The 25805-nt window shown below is 20.2% G+C and overlaps 2 protein-coding genes across 2 annotated transcripts; both read right to left on the bottom strand.

The window, feature by feature from the left end:
- Positions 1 to 688: 688 nt before the first annotated feature.
- On the bottom strand, positions 689 to 1812 carry F5B22DRAFT_613509 (uncharacterized protein). Its single transcript, XM_047975414.1, has 2 exons — positions 1226 to 1812; positions 689 to 1136 (listed from the first exon to the last, which is right to left on the bottom strand). The coding sequence occupies exons 1-2, from the start codon at positions 1494 to 1496 to the stop codon at positions 817 to 819; spliced, it is 591 nt and encodes a 196-aa protein (XP_047829153.1). The 5' UTR covers positions 1497 to 1812; the 3' UTR covers positions 689 to 816.
- A 169-nt stretch (positions 1813 to 1981) lies between these two features.
- F5B22DRAFT_613508 (uncharacterized protein) lies at positions 1982 to 3814 on the bottom strand. The gene is made up of 3 exons (XM_047975413.1): positions 3344 to 3814; positions 3021 to 3269; positions 1982 to 2910 (listed from the first exon to the last, which is right to left on the bottom strand). The coding sequence occupies exons 2-3, from the start codon at positions 3264 to 3266 to the stop codon at positions 2476 to 2478; spliced, it is 681 nt and encodes a 226-aa protein (XP_047829152.1). The 5' UTR covers positions 3267 to 3269; positions 3344 to 3814; the 3' UTR covers positions 1982 to 2475.
- Between the last annotated feature and the right edge of the window lie 21991 nt (positions 3815 to 25805).

Genomic DNA, 25805 nt, shown 5'->3' with positions numbered 1-25805 from the left:
GGCTTTATATTGTAGAGATACATACTACATAGTACAAGCCGCCGGCAACAGCAGCAAGGCCATCTCGCGCCAGAGTCTCATGACAAGTTTTGCGAATGCCCACTAGGCGAAACATAGCAACACCTTAACCCAGTCACTATGTAGTGCGCTAAAGCTCAGGCCCGACGCCTAAAACCTTTCAAGCTATGTAGACAAAATCAGCGCCATCTTGAGCGACTATTTCGTGCATTTCCCATATATTTCTAAGAGCCAATCTCTGAACCAACTCCCTGCCGAGCCTGCTTATCGCTGACCAAAAGACTAGCGTAACTAGTGCTTATTTATAGGATCGTGAAATATGCCTCTCTAGGTACTGTACATATGGGATATGCTCACTCGCCAGTTGAGGTGCACTTCTATCACTATCCTAGTGTGCATCATTTCGTCCCCGAAGCCGAAGGACAAGTCTGTAGCGCGCGCTAATTCGAAGCCGTTCATGTGTGGTACTCAATTCCTTTCTGTCTCTAGTCAAACTCATTGGCCTGTTAACGAAATGACGAGAGCAGGCTGAAACTTGACAGTGAAAAGGTCTGACTTTCAAGGCCACTGGAGCTTGATACTGTGACATAACAAATCGATTGTAATACATGTAGCGAAAGGCACGATCACTATGACTTAACTCATGGCAGTTTATGCTAATGTAGATAAGCTTGGATATTAATCTAAAAGAAACAGAACAACAACAGTCTAATTTACAACTGTGCGTTCATTGTATACCTATTTTCGATAGTATCACCGAGTCTTATGACCTCGCGAGACTTACATGCGAAGCTTAGTCTATAGAATAACAGGGAGGGCAGCCATCAAGCCAGCCGCGACGACACGCACGCCAGCAGTAACCCCAGCGGCAGCGTTATCAGGAGTATCGCTTTCTGTGTTGCTTGGGGAAGCTGGCTCTGTAGACGTGACCGTACTCGCTGGAAACGTTTCCGTGGTAGAGGTTCCAGATTCATTATTTGTAGTGGTGCTGGCTGGGAAAGTCTCGGTCGTAGTTATCACGCTGCTTGTGCTCGCTGTGCTGCTTGCCGTGCCGGAAGTGGTTGTGGAACTAACTTCATCATAGTTCCAACCGCAAGCACGAAAAACGTCAACAAGATCTGGAGTGGAATTTGGGTTAGTGGATTTGACTCTTTTGAGAACGTTGGGTCACAGGGTCCGATGCAGAGCTTTGCGCATTCGAACTCACCGTCGTCGTCGTCGTCGTCGTCATCGTCACCTCGAACGTTAGCTTTCACACAGGCGGCGCAGTTCCTAGCCTGTTCTTCGGCGTTATTGCCATTGCAGACACAGTTTATCTCGTCTCTGTCACTACTAGTCTGGTTGTCGCAATCATTTGATAAGCGAGATATGTCTTGACAGGCCTGTTGGCAAGCTCGTGGGAAGTCGTCGAGATCTAGATCCTGCGTGGCCCCAAAAGGAGCAAACAGAAAGATGGCAGCAAATATCTTCGTCTGCATTTTGTTGAATCAATTGCACGTGAAAGACAGATAGTGATCGAGTTTGGAAGAGCTAAGACTATATGACTACAGAAGAAGAGGAGCGGGGTCTTACTTATATGTCAACAGACGACTCATTGCATCGGTGCTTAGCCAGAGAAGCAGGCAATTGCCTTTTGCAGAGGTGACAACGTCTATCGCCACGACATCTCCAGCGATCGACTGACCTTGGCGGCCTACAGGAGGCCGGGGTTTGACACTATTACTAATAGCCGGCCTATCTAGCCTACCACGGCATCTCAACGTACTGTTCCATACCCACAACATCCGAATCAAGGTCATAGCTCGCCGAGCAGTACCCGGGGTAGAACGCGAAGGTAGCGACCGGTTTCCGCCGATTGGATCGGACTGTTGGCTACATGCTCGGCGCATTGGTTCGGCCCTTCGTGCACTACTCACATTCGTTGACTACATGTCAGTGACATCACATTCTCGCACAAGCTTGCGTAACAGTTCTTGGGAACGAGAAAATACCCTATCGACAATTGCACCTGCTATTTTCGAGATTTGCCCGCAGATCACAAGACGTCACATAATCTACAGTTTGTTGTCATGTATCCATCGCACACAACTGCATGTTTGTATGCTACGGGAAGTGTAGGGCGTAAATGCAGATTGTTGTTGTTGTTGTAGTTCTCGGGGACGGGATCGTACTTACACAGCTAGCTTCAGTATACATTCCGTGCTTGATACACAAGCGCATTGCCCTATAAGTTTGAGAAAAGTTTCTCCCCTCTGTTACATCTCCATACGGGCCAGGACTGAGTTCCTGCTCAATAACCTATCACGAACATGGGTTACAGGCAAAGAGACTTGCTATATATAGGCATAGGATGGTCACAAAGACCTCAAATCCTTCGTGTAACAGCGATTTTCACACAGCATCCCATGACTGCATTTATCACATAAACCCTTTGGATTTCCTTCAACTGAGCTGTACTCAATCGTCACCTGAAATCTCCAAGTTATATAAGTCCTCGACTTTAATATACCCTGTAAATTCACCCTCATTCAATTGTTCTCCAGTAGCCAGATTATGGCTATTAGGTCCGAGGAGCCTCAAGAAATAGTATTCGCCGGTTTCGGAATTGTTTTGGTAGTTGAACCCCCATGTTGTGACATTGACAGCACCGATATAAACCCCAGACTGCCTTACACCCTCGATCTCGTGTACGTAGGGCTCGAGTTCGTAATTTGGGTCCGGCAGATTTGGTAGTCCAAACCCAAAGACAGATTCAGCGGGTGTCCCGGCAGCAACTAGCGTCTGCCATTTGGAGCCATTGATACCAGTATTTAGTTGCGCCTGTAACGAGTTGTTACTACATCGCATGGGAACTCTTGTATTATCTGCAGCGGCGTCTAGTGGGATTGTGATCTGATTAGAGAGTTGATTAGCTAAAGTCGCGTAGTTTGCCGTGACAGGCAGCCAGAAGATAAATGTATTGTATCTGATCATGATAAATCTGATGAGGACGGAGAACTCACGAATCCCCATGATCCACCCCCTATCGCCGTCGCGTACTTAGGGACGAACGTTCTTCCATCACTTTCCTTTCCAGGTGAGTCTGCAACAATTTTGAGAGGAGAGGCAATTCCAGTGGTGTTGTCGTAGCTAGGAAATGATGCACAGTTATGCGGGAGAGGAATCACTGTGACTTTCGGCACTGCGACTGCTAGTGCTATGAAATGGAATATCCACCAATATGAGGCGACCCTGAATCTGGATGCCATTTCCTGAAGATAGGGAAAAGTTGGGTCAGACCCTCGATGGAAGTAATTCCGGAATGAAACAAACACACAGATCATACAGAAGGTTATATAGAAGGGAACTGGTATATTTCTTAGGGTTTATTTTCCCTTTTCCCCGAGCCAATGACAACGCCAATGGCAGGTGGCATGAAAGAGGTCGCCGAGTCTTTTAGCCGTTGTTCGGGCTCAACCCGGAAATGGCCACCAAGTTCAACGGCAAGGAGAACGAGGAGAAGTTTCATCCGGTAAGACGAAATCAATATTGACTGCTCAGCAATTCAATGATACATATAAATTACCATCAACGCGTCTCCATAACAATGAACTTGTGCTTCCTGGATCGCTCAGCTATCTTGCCAGTGTCTCTAGGGAGGAGTAGCCTGTATGTTGAGATAAGCTAGTGGGTCCATAACCCTATGGCACCACTTGTTGCAACCTTTCTTGGTGTTTTGTCCAGATTTGTGCTTCGCGGTATCCGCTTATGGCTGAATTTGTGACAAGGGCTCTTGTAGAGGGCTTGGAACTTAGTCATATTCATTAATAATCTATTAGGGGGTCTCTAGGGCCTTGATCTCTCTCTTTCTTTCACCTATCCTGGAGTGGGAGATTCTTTAGCTATTTATGCTTATTTAGGCCTTATATAATCTGTAACTCCCTTTTATCTATTAGGTATTTATGCTTTAACTGTTAGTTTTTTTATAGTTAATAGATTGTTTTTATTTAATTACTTATAGCTTTATTTTCTTTTAAAGATAATATTAGTTATTTTTAGTTTTAAAGTTTTAGCTATATAATATTATTTCCCTTCTTTTTAATATTTAACTTTAAATATAATTTAATTCTTTAAATAGATTATAAGTTTAAAATTATAATAGTTTAAAAATCCGTTAATTTACCTAGGTTTTATTAATAAAATTATTTAATAAAAGCCTTTATATTAATATTATTTATATATTTATATAGTTTTTAAATTTAATACCTTTTAATTAATTAACCTTTTTATTTAATTAGGTATTTTATATTCCTTTAAATTTTTAAAAAGTTTTTAATTTTTTTTATTTAATAGTTTTTAAACTTTATTAAAAGTACTTTTTATAAAATTTAATTAAGGTTAAGTAATATTTAATTATTAATATAATAAAGCTTAATAAATAAAATATAAAATAAATTATAAATTTTTTACCTTTTAAATAATATAAATTTAATAATAATAAGTAAAATTATTTTATAAATTTTAAAAGGATTAAATATCTTTTTATTTAACTTTTTAATAGGTTTTTTTATTTTAATATTTTTTACGTTTAATATTATTAATTAATTTTTAATATATTAAGGTAAAGCTTTTTATTTTTTATTTATTTATTTCTTTATATATTATTAAGCCTTTTTTAATTATTCTTTAACCTTTTTATATATTTATATTATTTAATAAATATATAATTTATTAAATAAATTATAAAGTTATATTATAAAAGGGTTATATATAATTAAATAATAATTATAGTTTATAAAAAAGAAGGATATATATATTAAAGCTAATATAATATTATTATATATAAATTTAATAATTAATAAAAGGTTTTTTTAATTAAATATTTTATAATTAATAAATGTTTAAAAGTAAATTTTAAAGATTTAATTAAGCTATTTCATTTATTTATTAATTTAAAAATAAAAGGCTATATTTATATAGGGTTTAATATTAATAAACTTTAAAAAGTCCTTTTATAAATAATTTATAAATTTAAAATTTTTATTAAAAATTATATTAAAAGGTATATTATATAATTTTTAATAATACTTAATAAAGATTTTAATAAGATTTTTAATTTTTTTTTTAACCTTTAAAAGTATAAAATGTTTTATTTTTATAAAAGGGTTTATTATTATTTAAATAAAGTTATAACTATTAAATAAAAATAGGTTAATAATAAAGTTTATTATAATTAATTATTATAAAGTATAATATAATTTTATAGGTTAAAATAATTTATAAAAAGTATATTATAAAGCTTTATTTTATTAATAAATATAATAGCTTTATATAAAGTCCTTTATAATTACTTTAATATTAAACTATTAAAAGTTTTTTATAATAAGTTTTAATATTTTATTTATTCTTATATATTTAATTATTTATATATTATATTTTATTTTTATTACTTTTTATTATATAGCTATAGGTATTTATAAATATTCCTTTTTATATAATAGGTTATTTATAAGTTTTATATTTTTAAAAGGTTTATTTTTTTTATAAATAATACTTTAAGTTATTCTTTATTACTTTTTTAATAAATTTAATAAATTTTAATAGTTATTTAAATATAATAAAGCTATAAAGTTATTTAAAGGTTAATAAAATAAATATTATTAAAATAAATATTAATCCTTTAAAATATAAAAAATATTTATTTTATAAAACTAATTTAACTAGTTAATTTTTATTCCTTCCTTTTTTAAAGTAATATTAAACTAATTTTAATATAATATTAACCTTTTTATTTAATTTATTAGGTTAATAATTTATTATAAATTAATATAACGCATCTCCCACTTAACCTGGCCACCCAATTAAGCTGGCCACCCCCTTAACCCATATAAAATCCTATTATTTCAATTGATAATAACTTTACGAATACTGATCGTACGATTTAATAATTAATACCGTTAAATCTGTTGATTAGAGGGGAATCCAGAGGTATTTTTTACTATTTTTTATAAAATGTATTAAGCGAGATATTAAGCAATACGCTAAAGGGGCGCTAAGCAAGGATTAATTTAGCGCTTACTTTAGCGTATTGCTTAATAACTCCGCGAATATAAGTCGTAAAAGTTGGTAAAGGGCACCGTTAAATAGCTCTTTTTATTACGAATCTAATGGTATATTTTATTACTTTATACGATTAATATTCATAGAGTTATTAAATTATCACGTGATTAGCGCACCGATGTTATTTGTATGGGCTAGTGGGGTGGCCAGGTCAATTGGGTGGCCAGGTCAAGTGGGAGATGCGTTATAAATAATTATTATACTTAATATACTTATTATTTATTTAAAACTTTAACTATTATAAAATATAATAGGTTTTAATAGTTAAAGTAAATTTTAATTTAATATTAAACGCTTTTTAAGTATTAATACTATTAATTAAATTTATTTATTATTATAAATAATTTTTTATTATATATTTTATAGTTTATTTTTATTAATATTAACTTTTAAAAATAAAAGGTAATAGGGTAAAGTTTATTATTATTATCTTTTTATAATAATATAGTTTTAAAGGTAAAGTTAAAGGTATTAATTTTAATATAAGCTATTTTAAAGGGGTTAAAATAAATAAATATAAGGGCTATAATAAATTAATATTTAAGTTTAAAAAAGGCTTTATTTATAACTTCCGTTTATTTTTATTATTATTAATTTATTTTATTTATATTTATTAATAGTTTTATAATTAATAAGAACTTTTTAATAAACCTTTAATAAAAGTTTATAAATTTAATAAATTATTATAATTTATATAAAGTAATTAATACTTCCTATTTAATAATATAGTTAATTTTATTTTAAATTATTAAAATACTATTAATATTAATAATATATTTAAAGAATTTAATTTTATATATATATTATTTATACTTTTAAAGTACTATTATTAAATTATACTTATTAAAGTATTATAATACTTTTTTAACTATTTTATTATATTCCTTTTTTATTTTTATATAGATTAAAAGGTTATTAAAGTATATAAATAACCCTATATTAATAAGGTTTTAAAAAATATAATTTATTATAAATTAAAACATTATAAAGGCATTAATAAGTTTTATAAGTATTATTATATATTTAAAAAGTTTATATTTATAATAAAATGTTATTTTTTATTTATAACTCTTTTTAATTTTAATTAAGTAAAATTTAAACTTTAGGTTAATTTTAATAAACTATTTAACTTTTTAAAATTTAACCTAAAGTTTTATAATAAGAAAAATAAAATACTTTATTAATATTATAATAATATTAAAGCTTTAATAATTTATAATAAGGTATAATAAATTATTAAGGTCCTTCTTTTTTATAAATATAAAGGGTACCTTATATAATATAATAAATTTTTAAATATAATTAGTTTTAAGCATTTTATTTAATTAAGGTTTAAATATATTTAATTTATAATTGCTTATAATATAAAGGGGTCCTTAAAGTAAAGTTTTCCTATTTATAAGGTTAATTATATAATTTTAAAGTTAATAATTAAATAACTATTATATTATTACTTTTATTATAATAGGAAGGAATTCTTTAAATTTTTTAAAGATTTATTTTATTATTATTTTAATTATTATTTAAAGTATAATTATTATAACCTTAATAGTTTTTAGTTTAAGGATAGCTTAATTAATATAATTTTTACGGTAATACTTAAAAGTAAATATAATTTTCCCTATATCTTTGAAGAAATAAATAGGCTAATGTTCTTTTATTTATTATTAAGGTAAAATAATATTATAATTTTTATTAAAAGTGTTTAATTTAAAGTTAAGCTTTATAAAGTAATTTTTTTAATATTAAAAAATAATTTATTTTATATAATATTACTTTACCTTTTATATATATATTATATTAAAAGTTAATATAGGTTTAAAATATATTTTTTTAATAAAAGATAGCTTTTATTATTTAACCTTTAAAAAGGATATTATAAAAATAATATTATTTATATTTAAAAGTATTTTAATTAAATATTTTTAATTATTATATAATAGGGTTATAGGGATAATAAACCTATAACTTATTTTAGGTTTTAAATTAGCTTTTTTTTAAGCTAATTTAAAAAGCTTATTTCTTATTCGTTTAATTGTATTAATATAAAAGAAGTTACCTTTTTAAAGGCTTAAATTCCTATATAATGCTTTATAAGGCTTAATTAAAAATCTAAATTTAATTCTTTTATTTTTATATATTATATAGGATTAATTACCTTTATAATAATAATATTAATTTTAACTTATTTTACTATAAATAGTAGTTCTATATTATTATTAAGCTTTCTTTTAATAGAAAAGGTTTTTTTAAAGGTTAAAGAAAGCTCCTTTTTATTAATATTCTTTTTAATATAATAGGTAAGGATATAATAATTATTTCTATTATATTATTAATAATTAATTTTATTTTACTTTTATTTATTAATAGTAATTTAATTAATCCCCTTTAATATAATTATAATATTAAGCTAATAATTATTTTTAAAATTAACCTTTAATTTATTTAACTTTTTATTAATAGGTTTCCTTTCCTTATCCTTTTTTAAAAATTAATTTAAATTTAAATTAAAATAATTTTCCTTACTTTAATTTTAATAGTTTAACTTTAATTACTTCTTTATTAAATTAAATATACCTTTTAAAAATAGCTTAAAGTATATTAATATATTTTTATAAATAATATTAACTTTTTAAATTATATTAAGGAATTTATTATTATTTTTAAAAATATAACGCAGCTCCCACTTAACCTGGCCATCCAATTGAGCTGGCCACCCCCCTACCCTATATAAAAATCTAATGTTTCAATCTATAATAACTTAACCAATATTGGGCCTACGATAAAATAATTAATACCATTAGATCCGTTATTTAATAAGGAATCCAGCGGTATTTTTTCCTATTTTTTATAAAATTTATTAAGCGAGATATTAAGCAATACGCTAAAAGGGCGCTAGGTAAGGATTATTTTAGCGCTTACTTTAGCGTATTGCTTAATAACTCCACGAATATAAGTCGTATAAATCAATGAAGGGTACCGTTAAATAGCTCTTCTTATTACGAATCTAATGGTATACTTTGTTATTTTATACGGCCAATATTTGTAGAGTTATTAAATTATCACGTGATTAACGCACCGACGTTTCTTGTATGGGCTGGGGGGGTGGCCAGGTCAAGTGGGAGATGCGTTAGCTTTAATTATAATAAATTATTTTTATAAGTTTAAATAATAAGCATTTAATAATAAAGGTTTAAAATATTAAGCTAAACTACTTTATTAAATTATTATAATTAAAAATTTTAATAAAGAATTAAACAATATTATTAAAATACTTTACCTTTATAAAAATATTAATATTTTAATATATTATTAATAGATCTTTAAATTAAGCTTTTAAAGCTATTTAATAAGCTATTTAAATATTAATAATATTAATATAATAGATTTACTTTTAATAAAATTAATATTATTATAAAGCTTTATTTATTATAAGGGAATTAATTTAATTAATATAATATTTATTAAAGGGAAAACTTTTTATATATATAAATATATAATTTTTAACTTTAACTTATTATAAAAAGAATTTAAAGGTATTCTTTTTATTATAAATATAAGGTTTATTAAGTTAAATAAAATTAAATATTATAATTATAAAGTTAATACTTTTAAATATAATAAAGAAGGTATATATTAATTTATTAATAAAAGGGTTAAAAAGGTTATTATTATTTAAATTTCCTTTAAATCCTTTATTAGGGTTTTAAAGTAGCCTTTAAAGTAATCCTTTAAACGGATTATAAGGAAATTATCCTTTAAAGGGATTGTTATTATTATTTAAACTATTAAAGTTTCCTTTTAAGTTACCTTTAAATAATAGGACAATTTTAATAAGGATTCCTAAGGAAATTTTTATTATTATATATTACATTTATAAAGCTTAAGTAATTAATCAAGCTTTAATAGTTTATAATACTTTATTATTAATTTATTATTATAAAATTACTTTTAATAATAAGTATTTTATAATAGAATAATTAATAAAGCTGGTTATAATACTATACTTTTTTAACTTATTAATAATTTAATTTATATTAAATATAATTTATTTTTTTAATTACTTTTAAATCTTTTAAATTATTATTTAAATATAAACTTATAATTTATTAATTTAATTAAGATTTATTATAAAGCAATTTATAAATTAATTAATTTATCCTTTAATTATAATAGCTTAATTATTTATAACTTTTTAAATCTTTTAATAATTAGCCTTTTATTTAATAAATTTATTTTAAAAAGTCCGGAAGGTATAATAATAATAATCTACTATTTCTTTAAACTTATTAATAATAATAGTTTAGGAATAAGCATTTTATATAATATATATAATAATTCTTTATATATTTTATAAAAAGGTAATACTTCCTTATATAATTTTTTATTAAAACCATTTTATTTATTTTTAAATTATTTATATATTTATTTTATGTTATAAAGGGAGCTGGGGGGATAGCTGATAAGCAATAATAATAAACTAATAAACCTATACCCTTTTATTAAGAATTATAAAATAATATATAAAAAGCTTTAATTAATAAGTATAAAAGGTAAAGCAATATATATTCTTTAAGGTATATTATGGTTTATTTATTAGGTTTCCTTTATTTGGCTTATATTAAGGCAACCTATGTTTTATATATATAAAAGCAACGAGAAAAATTAAAATAAAGCGTTTGCTATATTTTTTTTTCTATAATGTTTATGCCCCTATTTTTAGCTCTATTATAATTTTCCTTAATTATTTTCCTATTATCTTTAATAGATAATAATTTTATACTTCCTTTTCCTTACTTATTAGCTTATAGTATTTTATATATTTAATTCTTATCCTTTTGTTTTTTAACTTACTTAATAGTTATATTTAGTTTTATTAATTTAATCCCTTTTTTTTATCTTTTACTTAAAGCTTAACGTTGCTTTTTATAATTAATGCTTTTTTTTATATTTATTTAATTAACTTTATTTATATAGGATTTATAATCTTTTTACCCTTTTTATTTATAAGGTATATTAAGCATTAGTTTATATTTAATAATATTAAATAAATTTCCTTTTTAAAATATAGGTAGTACCTATAAATTAAGGGATTATTAATTAATTAAGTATTAAATATAGTTAATATTTAGCTTTAATATTAAATATAGTTTAAATTGAAAAATATTTTTATATATAATACCTTATTTATAATTTAAAGCTAAATAATTATTAAGGCTATTTTAATTATTTAATTAATTACTTTTAAAAGTATTAAATTTTTAACTTATTTATAATTTTAATAATCCTTAACTTTTTATTCCTATAGAATAATTTAGTACTTTATTAATAAAAGCTTTTAATAAATTATATATTATTTCATTAATATTTATTTAATTATTTATTAGTTTTTTTATAAATAATAAGGTTTAAATATATTTAATAATTATTTTTAATGCCTTAATCTTTTATTAATAAGTTTATTTTAAGTAAAAATTTAATAATAGTTTTAATTAAATAAAGGAAGGGCAATTTATTATATAAATAATTAATTAAAACTATTATATTAATATTTAAATTATATAATAGGATTAAAGGCTGGAAAAATAGAGCAATTATTTATAAAATATTTAATATCCTATAGCTTTAAGTATTATTTTAAATATATAATAATAGGTTAATTAATTTTTATAGGTAGGGAATATTATTAAATATTATAATATATTATATTTTATAAATTATTTTAAACATTTCTTTTTAATAATTAATTATTATATTATTATATTTAATTATATTTTTAAGAATTATATTAATTATATATATTTAAAACTTTTATTTATTTATAATTATAATATAAAAGTAGTTTTATATAGGGACTTTAAAGTTATATAAATATATTCCTTTTAAAATAACTTATATAATTATATATATTTTAATTAAGGATAATATTTATTTTTTAAATTTTATTTATATATTAATTATATTAAAGAATTATTTAAAGTTAGGTTTTTATATAACTTTGGACTTATTAATAAAGAATATTTAAAGGAAAGTTTTCAATTTTTTTAAATTTACCTATTATTATTATATATATTTTATTAAACTATTAATTATATTATATTTTATATTATTAATTTCCTATTTATAACTTTTAATTATAAATAATAAAGGTTAATTTTTTATATATAGTTAATTAGTTTTTTTAACTTTTATTAAGTATTAAAAGGGTATTTAAATATACTTTATAATATTATATTAAGGAATATTTATATTTTTAAATTAGGATTTAATATAATAAATTTAATCAATTCATTCTTAAAGGTCTTGCTATATATTTAAAGTAACGCATCTCCCACTTGACCTGGCCACCCAATTGAGCTGGCCACCCCCCCAGCCCATATAAAAAACGTCGGTGCGCTAATCACGTGATAATTTAATAACTTCACGAATATTAGTCGTATAAAATAATAAAGTATACCATTAGATTCGTAATAAAAAGAGCCATTTAACGGTACCCTCCATTAGTTTATACAACTTATATTTGTGGAGTTATTAAGCAATACGCTAAAGTAAGCGTTAAAATAATCCTTACCTAGCGCCCTTTTAATATATTGCTTAATATCTCGCTCAATAAATTTTATAAAAAATAGTAAAAAATACCGCTAAATTTCTTATTAAATAATGGATCTAATGGTACTAATTATTAAATCGTACAGCCAATATTGGTTAAGTTATTCTAAATTGAAACATTGGATTTTTATATAGGTTAAGGGGGTGGCCAGCTCAATTGGGTGGCCAGGTTAAGTGGGAAATGCGTTAAGTTTATTTTATTTAATTAATAATTTAAGCTATATAAAAGGTATTTAAATATTTATATTATAATAAATATTTAAATAAGGTTTATATTTTATAATTAAATTATATTAAATAAAGTTTTAATTAATAGTAATAAGCTTTTCCTTTTTTATAAATTCTTTAAAATTCTTTAATTTTATAAAAATAAATAATATATAAAGTATATAATAATAATTATATTTTTAACTTAAAGCTTATTAAAATGTTAAGGCAGTTATTACTTTAATTAAGGTAATAGCTTTTAGTTTTAAAGTTATTAGCTATACTTTTTAATATAGGGTTATAAGCTTTAAGTAAAAATCCTTAATTATAATATTTATTAAATTAAAGAAGTAAAAGTATTAATTATTAATATTATATATTATAAATAATTAATGGTTTTTAAATTTAAATTTAAGGATTAATATATATATATACTTAATTATTATAAAGCGGATAACTTTAATAATATTATTTATAAACAACTTACGGAAGGTAGGGGTTATATTTAAGTTTAATATAAAAGTTTTAATAATTAAAGCGTAGGATATTTTAAATATAACTTTAAAGTTAAATTAATAAGTAATAATATAAATAATTCCGTTAAGTTTAAAAGTAGTTAACATTTAATTACTTATATTAAGCTTTTATAGTTTATATATAGTAATAATTATTATTAAAGCTACTTTATTAAAAAATTAACAATTAAATATATTTAAAAAAGTTTATTAATCTTTTAAAGTTTTTTTAATTCCTTTTATATTATTATAGCTAATATTTTTATTAATATTTTTTAAATTATATAGTTTTAAAGGACTTTTAAGAAAGGAATAAAAGTTTTAACTTAAGTTATTATATATATTTAATAAAAGGGTATTTAAATCTTTATAGGAATTAATAGTTTATTATATTTTTTTTATAAATAATATATTAATTACTATTTATTACTTCTTTAATAATTAGGTTATTAAGATAAATAAAAGTTAATAGCTATTATAAAGGTAAATATAAAGGTATAACTTTTTATTATTATAAAATGTTTATAAAATATAATGCTTATTAATAATAAAGTATTAATTTATAATAGAGGGAAGGGTAAGGTAATTAATATAAGGGAATATAATTATAAGTAATAGCTTCTTTAATTTATTATATATAAAGTTATTATTTAATTTACTTATATATTATTTTTTTTATTTTATTATTAATATTTAAGTAATAAAGGGTAATTAATATAGCAATAATAATGATTTAGGTATTTAGTTTTTAACCTTATGTTAATAGGTGCAAGGTCCTTTAGCTAGGGTGATTAACGGAGTAAGAGTATAATAGGTATTAAAAATGTTAGCTTTTTCTATTTTGTTAAGGAAGGTGCTTATATTGGTAAATTATTAATTTTCCTTTAAGTAGGTTAGGTTATTTTTATTAATACTTCTCTTCCTCTTTTCCTTTTTATATTTTTTTATTAACTTTATCTATTAATACCTTTTTCCTTTATTATACTTTATATAATGGTTTATAAGTTTAATAGTTTATTATTTCTTTTATATTTTATTAATTACTTTTTATTATTATTTATTATAGCTATACTAGTTTCTCCTTTATATAGCTATACATTTTATATTAGTTTTTCTTTATATTAGCTTAAAGTAAATATGTTTAATATAATAATAAATATATATTTATAAATTTAAGCTATTTTTATTTATAATATAAATGGTTAAATTATAAAGATAAAGTAAGCAATAGCTGTTATTAAGCGTAATACTTTTAAAGTACCTTTATTATTAAATAAGATTTATTAATTTAATATTGCTTTATATTATATTTATTTAAGGTATATATTTATATAACTTCCTTTAATTTATCCTTTAATCCTTTTAAACTATTATTATCCATTTAAAGCTTAACGTTTAATTAAATTATAATTTTTTAATATTCCGCTTTAGTTAATTAAGGAAGATTTTAATTTTAAAGTAAATTATAATATACCTTAATTAATTAAATTTATTTAGTTTAGCTTAAGCTAACTTATTAAAAGTATTAACTGTTCTTTTTTTCTATTAAATAATAAGGCTACTTTTTTAAATTATTAATTATTTTATACATTTTATTCCTTTAACCTATATAATATTATTTTAATTTATCCTTATTTTATTTATTTTAAATTTAAAAAGGTATAAGTGCTTAACTTTAATTCTTTATATTTAGTAGATTTATAAGTAGATTAATTAATAAAGCTTTTAATTACATTTAAAAGCTAGGAAGTAATAGCCTTTTATTAGGGAAACGTTTTTTAAAAGTTATTTTATTACTTTATTTAGGTTTTTAATAATTAATATAAAGAGGTAATTTATTTCTTCTTATTCCTTTAATTTTAATAGCTTTATTAATGTTTAATAGTTTAATCTTTTATATAGGTCTTTAAGTATATAGCTATTTAGATTTTAAATAATATAGTTAAAGGTTAATATATATAATAGATTATTTATTTTAGCTTTTTTAATACTTTATAGCCTTTATATTTTAATTACTTTTAAAGATATATTGTTATTTATAATAAAGGGTAATTAATGCTACTTTATATTAAATTTTAAAATAGTAGTTCTATAGGTAAATACCTTTTATTTATTTTATTTTATCCTTTTTAAGCTTAAGCTTTTATTATTTAATAGTTAAATTACTTAAATTTAATTCCTTATTAAATATATAAATGTTAATTTTTTAAGTTTAATAATATAAATTAATACAAAATATAGTTATTTTTTAGTTATTAATTATCTTTTATTTATAAGGGCATTTATAGCCTTTATATTTATATAATAGAATAATTTAAATATAAATATTTTAATATTAATATTAAATATTATTATTTTTAATATTTATATAATTATTATAGGAAGATTAAAGATATAAATTTAGGAAATTTTTTAAAAAAGTATACCTTAAAGTATAGTTATTTTATATTTATAGTTAGGAATTTAATAATTAAGCCTTTTATACCTTTAATGCTTTTTTAGTTTTATTAAGTTTTCTTTTAAGATCTTTTCTTTTTTTTATAGGGTGAGGGATAATAGGGAATTAATTATTAAGTATAGTAGGGGTATAAATGTTATTTATAAATAGCTAAATCTTTTTAAAGAAAAAAGGAAGAAATATAATATATTTATTTTATTGCTTTAATAATTTATTTATTAATATTATTATTTAATTATTATTAACTTTTATAAAACCTTTTTTTTTTATATTATAATTAGGATTTTAATCCTTTATAGTATTATCTTTTCTTTAATTATTTCCTATTGTTTATTTTTTATTTTATTAATAGCATTTTGGTTTTTTTAATTATTAATTAATTAATTAAAAAGTTTCACTTTTAACTATTTAATAGTCCATTTATTCTTTAAAGGGTTTAAGGGCTTTTAAAATTTAGCTTTATCTTTTATAAATAGTTATAAGCTATTTAATATATATATATTATAATAAATGTATTAAATATATACTATGCCGGAACATTATACATACTATAAAGGAATATTATAAAGATATATAAAACCTATATTAATAAAGTTATATAACCTATAATAGCTATTAATACGTATATATTTCTATATATACTTATATTTTAATTTTATTTTCCCTTCCTTTCTTCCTTAGCTTAAAATCTTTATCTATAATATTAATATAGCTATACCTTAAATACCTAATTATAACACTATTTTAAGCTCCTCCTTCTTATTAACAAATGCTATATAAATACGTTACTTATATTTAATTACTATTATCTATAATCCATAAATCAAACCTTTCCCCTTCATTATTATATCCTGCACCTAATAATAAATAAATATAACCTTATAATAAACCCAACTAATAAAATTAAACCCTATACCCCTTAAAATTAAAAACACCCTAATTAAAATAAATAACTTAAAATAATCTTAATAATTATTATTATATATTATACTTAATATTCTTATAACTAATAAATAATTAATTTAAAACCCTATCCTTTTTATTAAAGAAGAAGAAATTAATATTAAATCCAAAAATAGCTTTTAAAACTTCCTAAACCCTAAACTAAAAAACATAATACTTCCACCATTAAACCTTAATTTAAATAAAGGATTAATAAAATTACCCTAACCAATAAATAAAATAAACATTATTAATTAAGCTACCCTAATCTAATAGCTATAAAAATAAATTACTACTTTTTAAACTTAAATAAAAAAAGGTAGCTTAACCTTAATACTATAAAAAAGTATAATTAAAAGTACCTTTAATAAAATTAACTTTAAGCTAATTAATATAGTTATATAAGTTATCTTTAAAACAATTAGCCTAATAGGTAACCCTATAGGCCTAAATTTAAAATATATAAAGAAGGTTAAAACCTATAGAACTAATCTAAGTACCTTTTTTAAAAATAAAGACTTATTTAATAATTAGTTAAAAAAGTTAACTAATAAACTTAAAAAAGATATAATAATATATTATATTAAAAAAAGTTAAATATATTATATTATATCCCTTTTAAAAAAGGATATTAAATAAGTAATTAAAATTTATTTCTATTTTATTACTTAACTATATAACAATTTAATTAAAATAATATAAACGTTAAAAATAGCTTATTATAACTTAAATTAAACTACCCGGATATAAAATACCTTAAATAAGTTCTACTTTAAGTTAGGTTTTAATATTTACTAGTTTATTTTTCAATTTAACAACCTAGCATTAAAGTTAAAATTATCTAAATTTAAATAATTTTAATTCTTATAGAAATATATTAGCTTTAACCTTAAAATTAAAGTATTTAAAGCTAATATTAATCTATTAATACTATATAAACGCTTTTATAATAAGGTAATAAAAGTAATATATAACTATAATTATTATTATAATTGTTAAAAGAAGAAATAAGCTATTAATACTATTAATTATAACTTTAATAATAAAAGGAACATAAATAAAGGGAGCATTATAATAAAGCTTAAAGGGATAAAGCTTTTAAAGGAAAAGAAAAAAACCTATTAAAAGAATAATACCTATTTTAACTATAATAAAACAGAATACTACATTATAGATTACTTTAAAAAAAGTAAGAATATAGCTTAAATATAAAATAAAAAGAATAAAGAAAAGCTTATTAATTCCTTTTTTATTAAATCTAAATTGGAAAACTAATTAAACTATTAAAAAATTCCTTAATAATTTATAAACTATTCTTAACCTATATAAAAAGTAATCGAAATACTATTCGATTTATATACCTTATTTAAATATAAATAAATAATTTTAAAATAAAAGCTATTACGCTATATAATATTAAAGCTTAAGTATATTTAATAATTAATTATAAATTAACTTATTATATTAATTATTAATTAAAAGCTAGGTTAACTACCTTAAAATAATTATAACGATTAAATAACTATTAAAGATAACCTATTAATATAGTTAATTAATACCTTATTGCTATTTTAAAAGTAAACGGATAAAAGTTTAAAGATTAAACCTTTTAAATTATTAATATTAAATATAATGTTATAATTAATTTAAAATAGCTAATTAAAAATAAAATTACTTTAAATTATACTTATTAAATATTATATTAATTAAAAAACTTATTCCCCTTTACCTTATTTTTATTTATAATTAAAATTATATAAAAGTTTCCTAATAATTAATAAGTTAACCCTACTATTTAACGGGATATTAACTAAAAGGATACTACTTTAAAAAAGAAATATATTATTTTAAAACGACCAGCTATACATTTTTAAAAAAACATTTAACCGGAAAGCCTAAAAATAAAGCAATTTTAAAACAAAAGGATTATTTAACAACTTATTAAAAAGACTAAGTTAAACCTTAAATAGAAACAATAAAAGAAAAGGGTATTCCTAAATGAATTAATATTTATTAAATTTATTAAAGCGGCCTTAAAAATAGCTATAATAATACTAAAAAAAACTTAAAAAACCTTTAATAATAAATATATTCCCTTTTTATAAAATAAAAATCTTAAATATATTAAATTAATTTATTATTTAATTTTTAAAAAGCTAGCTTATTTAAAAGGGTTTTTTTTTAAAAGTGGAAATTAATAGGTTATCCCTATTATAACCGGGATATAATATAATCCTTAAAACTATTATTAATAACCCCTTAAATAGCCCCCCTTAGTACCAAGCTCCAATTTAATACCTACTATTAAAAAAAAATAATAAATAAATTATTAATTTATAGCTTTATTAAACCTTATATAAAAATAAATGCCTCCCTTATCCTTTTTGCCCTTAAACCAAATTTAATTAAAAAATAGTTTTATATTAATTATTAATAAAGGAATAAATACCTAAAAAACTATATTATTCTAATGCTAAATTTAAATAGTACTATATATAATAGCTAAAAAGCTAAACGTTATATTAAACTTAATGTTATTAAAGCTTTTTATAAATTAAAAATAGCTTTAGAATTTTAATATTTAATAGCATTCCGGACCTAATAAAAAATGTTCCAATAGTTAGTTTTACCCTTTAAATTAAAAATTAGCCCTACCTAGTGGTAAAACTTTATTAATTCTTAACTATATAAATTATTTAACCTTTTTATTAATATTTATATTAATAATATTTTAATTTTTATAAATAATAAAAAAGAATATTAGGAATAATATAAGGAGGTAATATATTGCTTTTATAATGCTAAACTTTAGGAAGATATAAAAAAATCCCACTTTAATATAATTTTTATAGATTACTTAGGTATAATTTTAAAGGTTAAATAGGGTATCCAAATAAACCTTAAAAAGATAAATACTATTATTAATTAGAAATTTAAAAACTTAATTAATATTTAAATTATTTATTTATTCCTAAAGCTATATAACTTTATTTAAATATTTATATACTATATTAATAATATAGTTAAACCTTTAAACTATTTATTTAAAAAGAATATATTGTTTAAAATAAGCAATAAATAATAAAAAGCTTTTAAATTAATAAAAAAGCTAGTTTATAAAGTATTAATATTAACCTTCTTTTAGTTTAACCAACCTATTAGAATTAAGACCAACGCTTTCCGGAATACTACTGGTAAAGCTATTTAATAATAATAAAAAAATAGCATTTAAAAGCTTATAGGATACTTTTTAAAAACTATATTATTAATTAAACAAGTTTATCTTATATAAAATAAAAAACTATTAATTATAGTTTAAACTATAAAGTATAATTACTTAAAGCTATTAGGTATAAAGTTCTTTATAATTATTAATTATTAAGCTTTATTATATTTTACTATTAAAAGAATCCTTTTTATAAAATAAATAAAATGGGTAAACTTTTTATCCAACTTCGATATTACCTTTTAATACCAACCTAATTAAAAGAACGTAATAATAAATACGTTATCCTATAAAACAATTAATCTATTAACCATTAAAGCCTATAAAGCTAAAAAATATAATATAGCCTTAATTTTATTTAAAGCTTTAGGGAGGCTAATAACCGCTATAAAGAAAAAAGCAATAATATTATATAGCTTTAACTTAATAAACTTAATTTAATAAAAAAAAACGAAAAATAAACTTTAAGATATAAAAACTATTAATTAATTATTTTAAAACAAACCTTTAACCTAAAGGTTTATCTTTAAATAACCCTAATTAAAAAAGCCTACTATTTAATAATTGCTATTTACCCTAATTAAAATAAATATATTAAAATAATTAAATAGGATTATTATTAGCCCTTATTAAAATAAAATATTTAAATATATATTTATAATTATTATAATTATTAATAGAATAAGATTTTTTAAAATAAAACATCTAAATTATTATACCTATTATTAATCCTTATAATTATTTAACGCTATATTATAATTAATAGGAAGGATATACCTTTAAATAAATATAGCTATAATTATATATAAGCATTTATTAATAAATTTAACCGCTTATTAATTATAATACCTAATAAAAAAAACAATATAATAAAGAATATAATATATTAATATTATAAATATACCTACTATTTCTTAGGTTTCCTAAAGGTATAAATTTTAAATAACGTAGAACCCTTTATTTCGCACTTTCTAGCAAAGATTAATAAGTTAACCCGTACTAAATACCAGCATAGAAGTACCCTTTACCCCCAAACGTAAAAAGCTATAGAATTTATAAATTAAAAGTTAAATTAATGGTTACACTTTTACATTAATAAGTATTAAAATAATTAAAGCCCCTATCTACCTATATTAAATTTTATATATAATGCCTCCTAGTATTTAACTATCAATATAGCATTATTAAAGGTCCTAATAGGAACTAACGTAAGGAACCCTCTATCGCTACCCTTACCAAATACCGTTAAGAAAATAGCACTTAAAAGGTTAACTTAATAATTAATATAATAAACCTATAAAGTATAAAAGGCAATTTATAAAGCAGTAAAGGCTATATAAAAAAGATAAAAAGTATAAATAAATAAAAAGCAATATTTAATAAACTTCTATATAGGAAATAAGGTTTTTTTAAAAAAGAAAAGCTTTATAACTAATAACCTAATTACTTAATTAAACTCCTAATAGGTTAAACCCTTTAAAATATTCGAAAAAAAAGGATATAGCTATATATTAAACCTTTTAAAGCTAATAAAAATAACTAACCTCTTTTATATAAATTAACTATATAAAGTAAGCAAAAACCTATTACTTTAATAAACTTAACTATTATTAAAACTTAAAAATATTAAAGGAAAACTGGAATAGGAAGTTAAATAATTATTTAAATTATAAATAATAGGGCATAATAAAATACTATAATATTAAATTACCTAAAAAGGTTATAACCCTAATAATACTTAATACCTAATAAAGAATTTTAAAAACTTATTAATTAAAATATAAAAGTTTTATAAAAGATAGCTTAATATATTAGGATTACTTAAACAGCTAAACAAATAAATAAAAGCTATAATAGTAAACAAATTCACTATTAACTACCCCAATAACAATATTGCTATATAAAATAGCATTATAATTAAAACCAAACGCTATAAGTAATTCCTTAACCCATTTTACGCCTATATTTTAATTTTAATAAAGGAAAGTATAATAAACGTATTAAATATATATTATACCGGAATATTATACGCACTATAAAGGGATACTATAAAGATATATAAAACCTATACCAATAAGGTCATATAACCTATAATAGCTATTAGTATATATATATCTCTATATACACTTATATTTTAATTTCATCTTCCCTTCCTTTCTTCTTTAGCTTAGAATCTTCGTTTATAGCATTAATATAATTATGCTTTAAACACTTAATCGTAATATATATTATTTTTTATATATTTATTTAATTCCTTTACCTTATATTTCTTATTTCCTATTTATATTATAATTAGGTATAAACCTTTTTATTTATAAAGAAGCTTTATACTTTTTAACTTATTAGTGTTTAATAAGGTATTAAATATTAGAATTAAATTGTTAACCTTTAAGGCTTTTAGCTATACTTTATATATATAACGTTAATTAGCTTTTTTTATTATATATTATTTTTTTTAATAATAATTTATTATATTTTTATAATATTTTCTTTTTTTTAAATATATTAATATATTTTATTAAAAAGTAGGTTAATATAATTAATAAATTTAATTTAATTAATTATTTATTAAGTTAATATTATCTTTTTAATTAAAAATATTAATAATTATTTATATATTATTTTATATAAGCTATAACTATAATATTTAATTACTATTTTATTAACTTATACTATTTTATTTAGCATTTTTATTTAACCCTTTCCTATTTTATTAATAACTTTTAAAAGATTATTAATAATTAATTAATAACCACCTTTTATTAATTTTTAGCTTTAGGGGTAATATATTAGGTTAAATTAAATATAATAGCTTAAGTTTTTTATTACTTTTACTACCTTTTTTTTATTTTTAAAACTATTATTATATTTAATTCTTAATAGCTATTTATATTAAAAAATAATTTATTTCTTAATAAAAGCTTTAATTTATTATAAATTAATAGTTTTAAAAGGTATAGCTTTTAAATATATATTTATTTTATAATATACTTTAATAATAGCTTTATATTTATTATTATTAGGTATATATTAAATATTTAATATTTAATTTATAAGAATATCTTTTACTTTATTATATTTATATTTTTTTTTAAATTGGTTAAATTATACTTTTTAATAAGGTATATAGCTTTTTAAGATATTATAAATATATTTATATATATTTTTCCAATAGTATTAAATAGAAATTTAATAATATATTACGTTTCTTTTATAGTATTTAAAACGTTTATAATAGTTTTATAATAAGCGCTTTTAATTAATTAAGTTATTAATATATTATTAAATTTAAAATAATTTAATAGCTTTTTTTTATAAGCTTTTTTTATAAATAAAGAAATTAAATGTATAGTTTTAATAGGATATTCTTTACTTTATAGTTTATAAATGCTTTAATAATACCCTTATAGTAAAGTATTTTATAAGGTTTTAGAAATTTAATAACTATTTATTTTTAAGTTTTAATAGTTTTATCTTTTAAATTAATAATAGGTTAATTATTATTATAAAGAGTTAAAAATTAATAAAGTCCTTTATATTACCTTCCTATTAATTATTTAATTTATTTAATAGTCCTTTAAGCTTTTTAAAAAGTTTATTAATAATTATATATTTCTTTCCTAAAATATAATATAATTTAAAGTTAAACATTTTAATATATATAACTTATTTAATAAAGAGGGCTTTTAATAGTATTAAAAACTTATTATTAAGTTAAATAATTAGGACTTTTATATTTATTTTAAGATAAAATTTAACGTTATATAAATAATTTTAAAGGTATTAGAATAATTTAATAACCTTTAAATATTCTTTTTTAATAATATTATAAATTAATTCTTCTTTTTATTATATTCCTAATTTATATTTTATAGGTTTTTATTTTTTATATACTTTTTAATAAAGGATATATCCTTAACCTTTTTTTAAAGCATTTACCTTAAGCTATATTTTATTTTCCTTATAATTTAAGGTAATTAAGTATAGCGTATTTATAATTATTATTTATAAGTTTTTTATAACTATTTATTAATTAATTTTTTAAATGAACTTTATATTTTAATATAATAGTTATATAAAGGGTAATATAATAATAGTATAATTTTAAACCTATATCTTATAATAGTTAATAATTTTTAAAAATATTTAAACTTTAGTTTTATTTTTATATAATTACCATTTTATAATTTTAATTACTTTAATATTTATAAATTATTACTTATAAATATTATATATATATATTTTATTAATATTATTAATAATTTATATTATTTAGTTTTTTTTCTATTAACTATTGCTTTTAAAAGTTTAAAATTTAATAATATAATATTAATATTTTTAATATATTTATATATAAATTTCTAAATATTTAAATTAATCTTTAATTATTATAATAGGAAGTTAATTCTTTTATATTAATATTATTAAAGAACGGTTTATAGCATTATAGTATTATATTATATAGGATTTAACCTATTATTTTTAAAAAATAGGTAATAAAGTTAATAGTTCCTTATAGGATATTTATTATTTAAAGGATTTTTAATAGGGTTTAAAAAGCAGTTATTGCTTTATATTTTAATATTAAAGGTAACTAATTATATTTTAAAAAAAGATTTACTATTAATAGGATTTAATATATTATAAATTTTTTAATAAATTTATTATAACTTTATAATAAGAAGATATTTTAAATAATAATAGTATTAAGTTTAATTATTAAATTAATTAGCTATAGGTTGCTATTCTTTTTTTTATTATAAATTAAGCATTTTAATAAGGTTTATAACTTTTCTTAAAAACCTTATTTATTATTTAAATCTTTAAAACCTTTAAAACTTTTAACTATAATAGTATTAGAATTAATATCCCCTTTATTTATTATATATTATATTTTATAGTTTTAATTTTATAAATAGGGGTTATTTTTTTCCTTACCCTTTTTATTTTATTAAAATCCTATAATAGGGCCATTTCTTATTAATATAATACTTTAATAAATAAGTCTTTCTTTTAATTATTTAATTTTATATTGCTTAATTATTTTTATATTTTTTTTAACCGTACAGCTGTTAACCTGGTTCCTTTTAATTATTGTACAAATTGTAAATAAATATTATTAAATATTCTACTATCTTCTATTTTAATTTCCTTCTTTTAATTCTTTATTTCTTTTAGGGCTTTTTCTTTTTAATATATTATTCTTAATAAGGTGTTTTTATTATATTTAACATTATTAATAAAGTATACTTTTTAAACTTTTAACTTATATATTATATTTATAAAAATATTTAATATTTATAAAGTTATTTTCTTTATTATTATAAGTTTTTTTTCCTTTATATTATATATAGCTTTATTAAAAATCTTTTTAAATATTTATAGGAATTTATTATTTAAGAATAAACTAATTACTTTATTTCCATTATTAAGTTTTAAATAATTATATTAATTAATAACCTATCTTTATAATAATATAATTGTTTATTAATTAATATTTATTTAATTATTAAAGTTAATTATTATATTAAAGGTAACTTTAATAATATATAAAGATAATAATATTTAATTATTTAATAAAGGCTTTTTATAGCTATTTATTATACTTCTTTAAAAGTAAATAGCTATTAGTTTTTTATAACTTATAAAGCATTTTTATTATATAACCTATTTAAAATAAAAATAGTAATTAATATAATAATGTATTATAAAGGGAGCTAAGGGAAGGGGG

Source organism: Xylaria bambusicola, assembly GCF_022495145.1.
Source record: "Xylaria bambusicola strain CBS 139988 unplaced genomic scaffold F5B22scaffold_32, whole genome shotgun sequence".
Classification (NCBI taxonomy): Eukaryota; Fungi; Ascomycota; class Sordariomycetes; order Xylariales; family Xylariaceae; genus Xylaria; species Xylaria bambusicola.
The sequence above is the reverse complement of the archived record's forward strand: the minus strand, read 5'-3'. Positions and strand labels throughout refer to the sequence as shown.

Bases quoted from the DNA above. Each gene is read 5' to 3' on its own strand.
- F5B22DRAFT_613509 (XM_047975414.1), bottom strand. From the start codon at position 1,496: ATGCAGACGAAGATATTTGCTGCCATCTTTCTGTTTGCTCCTTTTGGG. The intron at 1,137-1,225 runs GTGAGTTCGAAT...ATTCCACTCCAG, and splicing joins CGACGACGACGACGACGACG to ATCTTGTTGACGTTTTTCGT.
- F5B22DRAFT_613508 (XM_047975413.1), bottom strand. From the start codon at position 3,266: ATGGCATCCAGATTCAGGGTCGCCTCATATTGGTGGATATTCCATTTC. The intron at 2,911-3,020 runs GTGAGTTCTCCG...CTCTCTAATCAG, and splicing joins GGGGTGGATCATGGGGATTC to ATCACAATCCCACTAGACGC.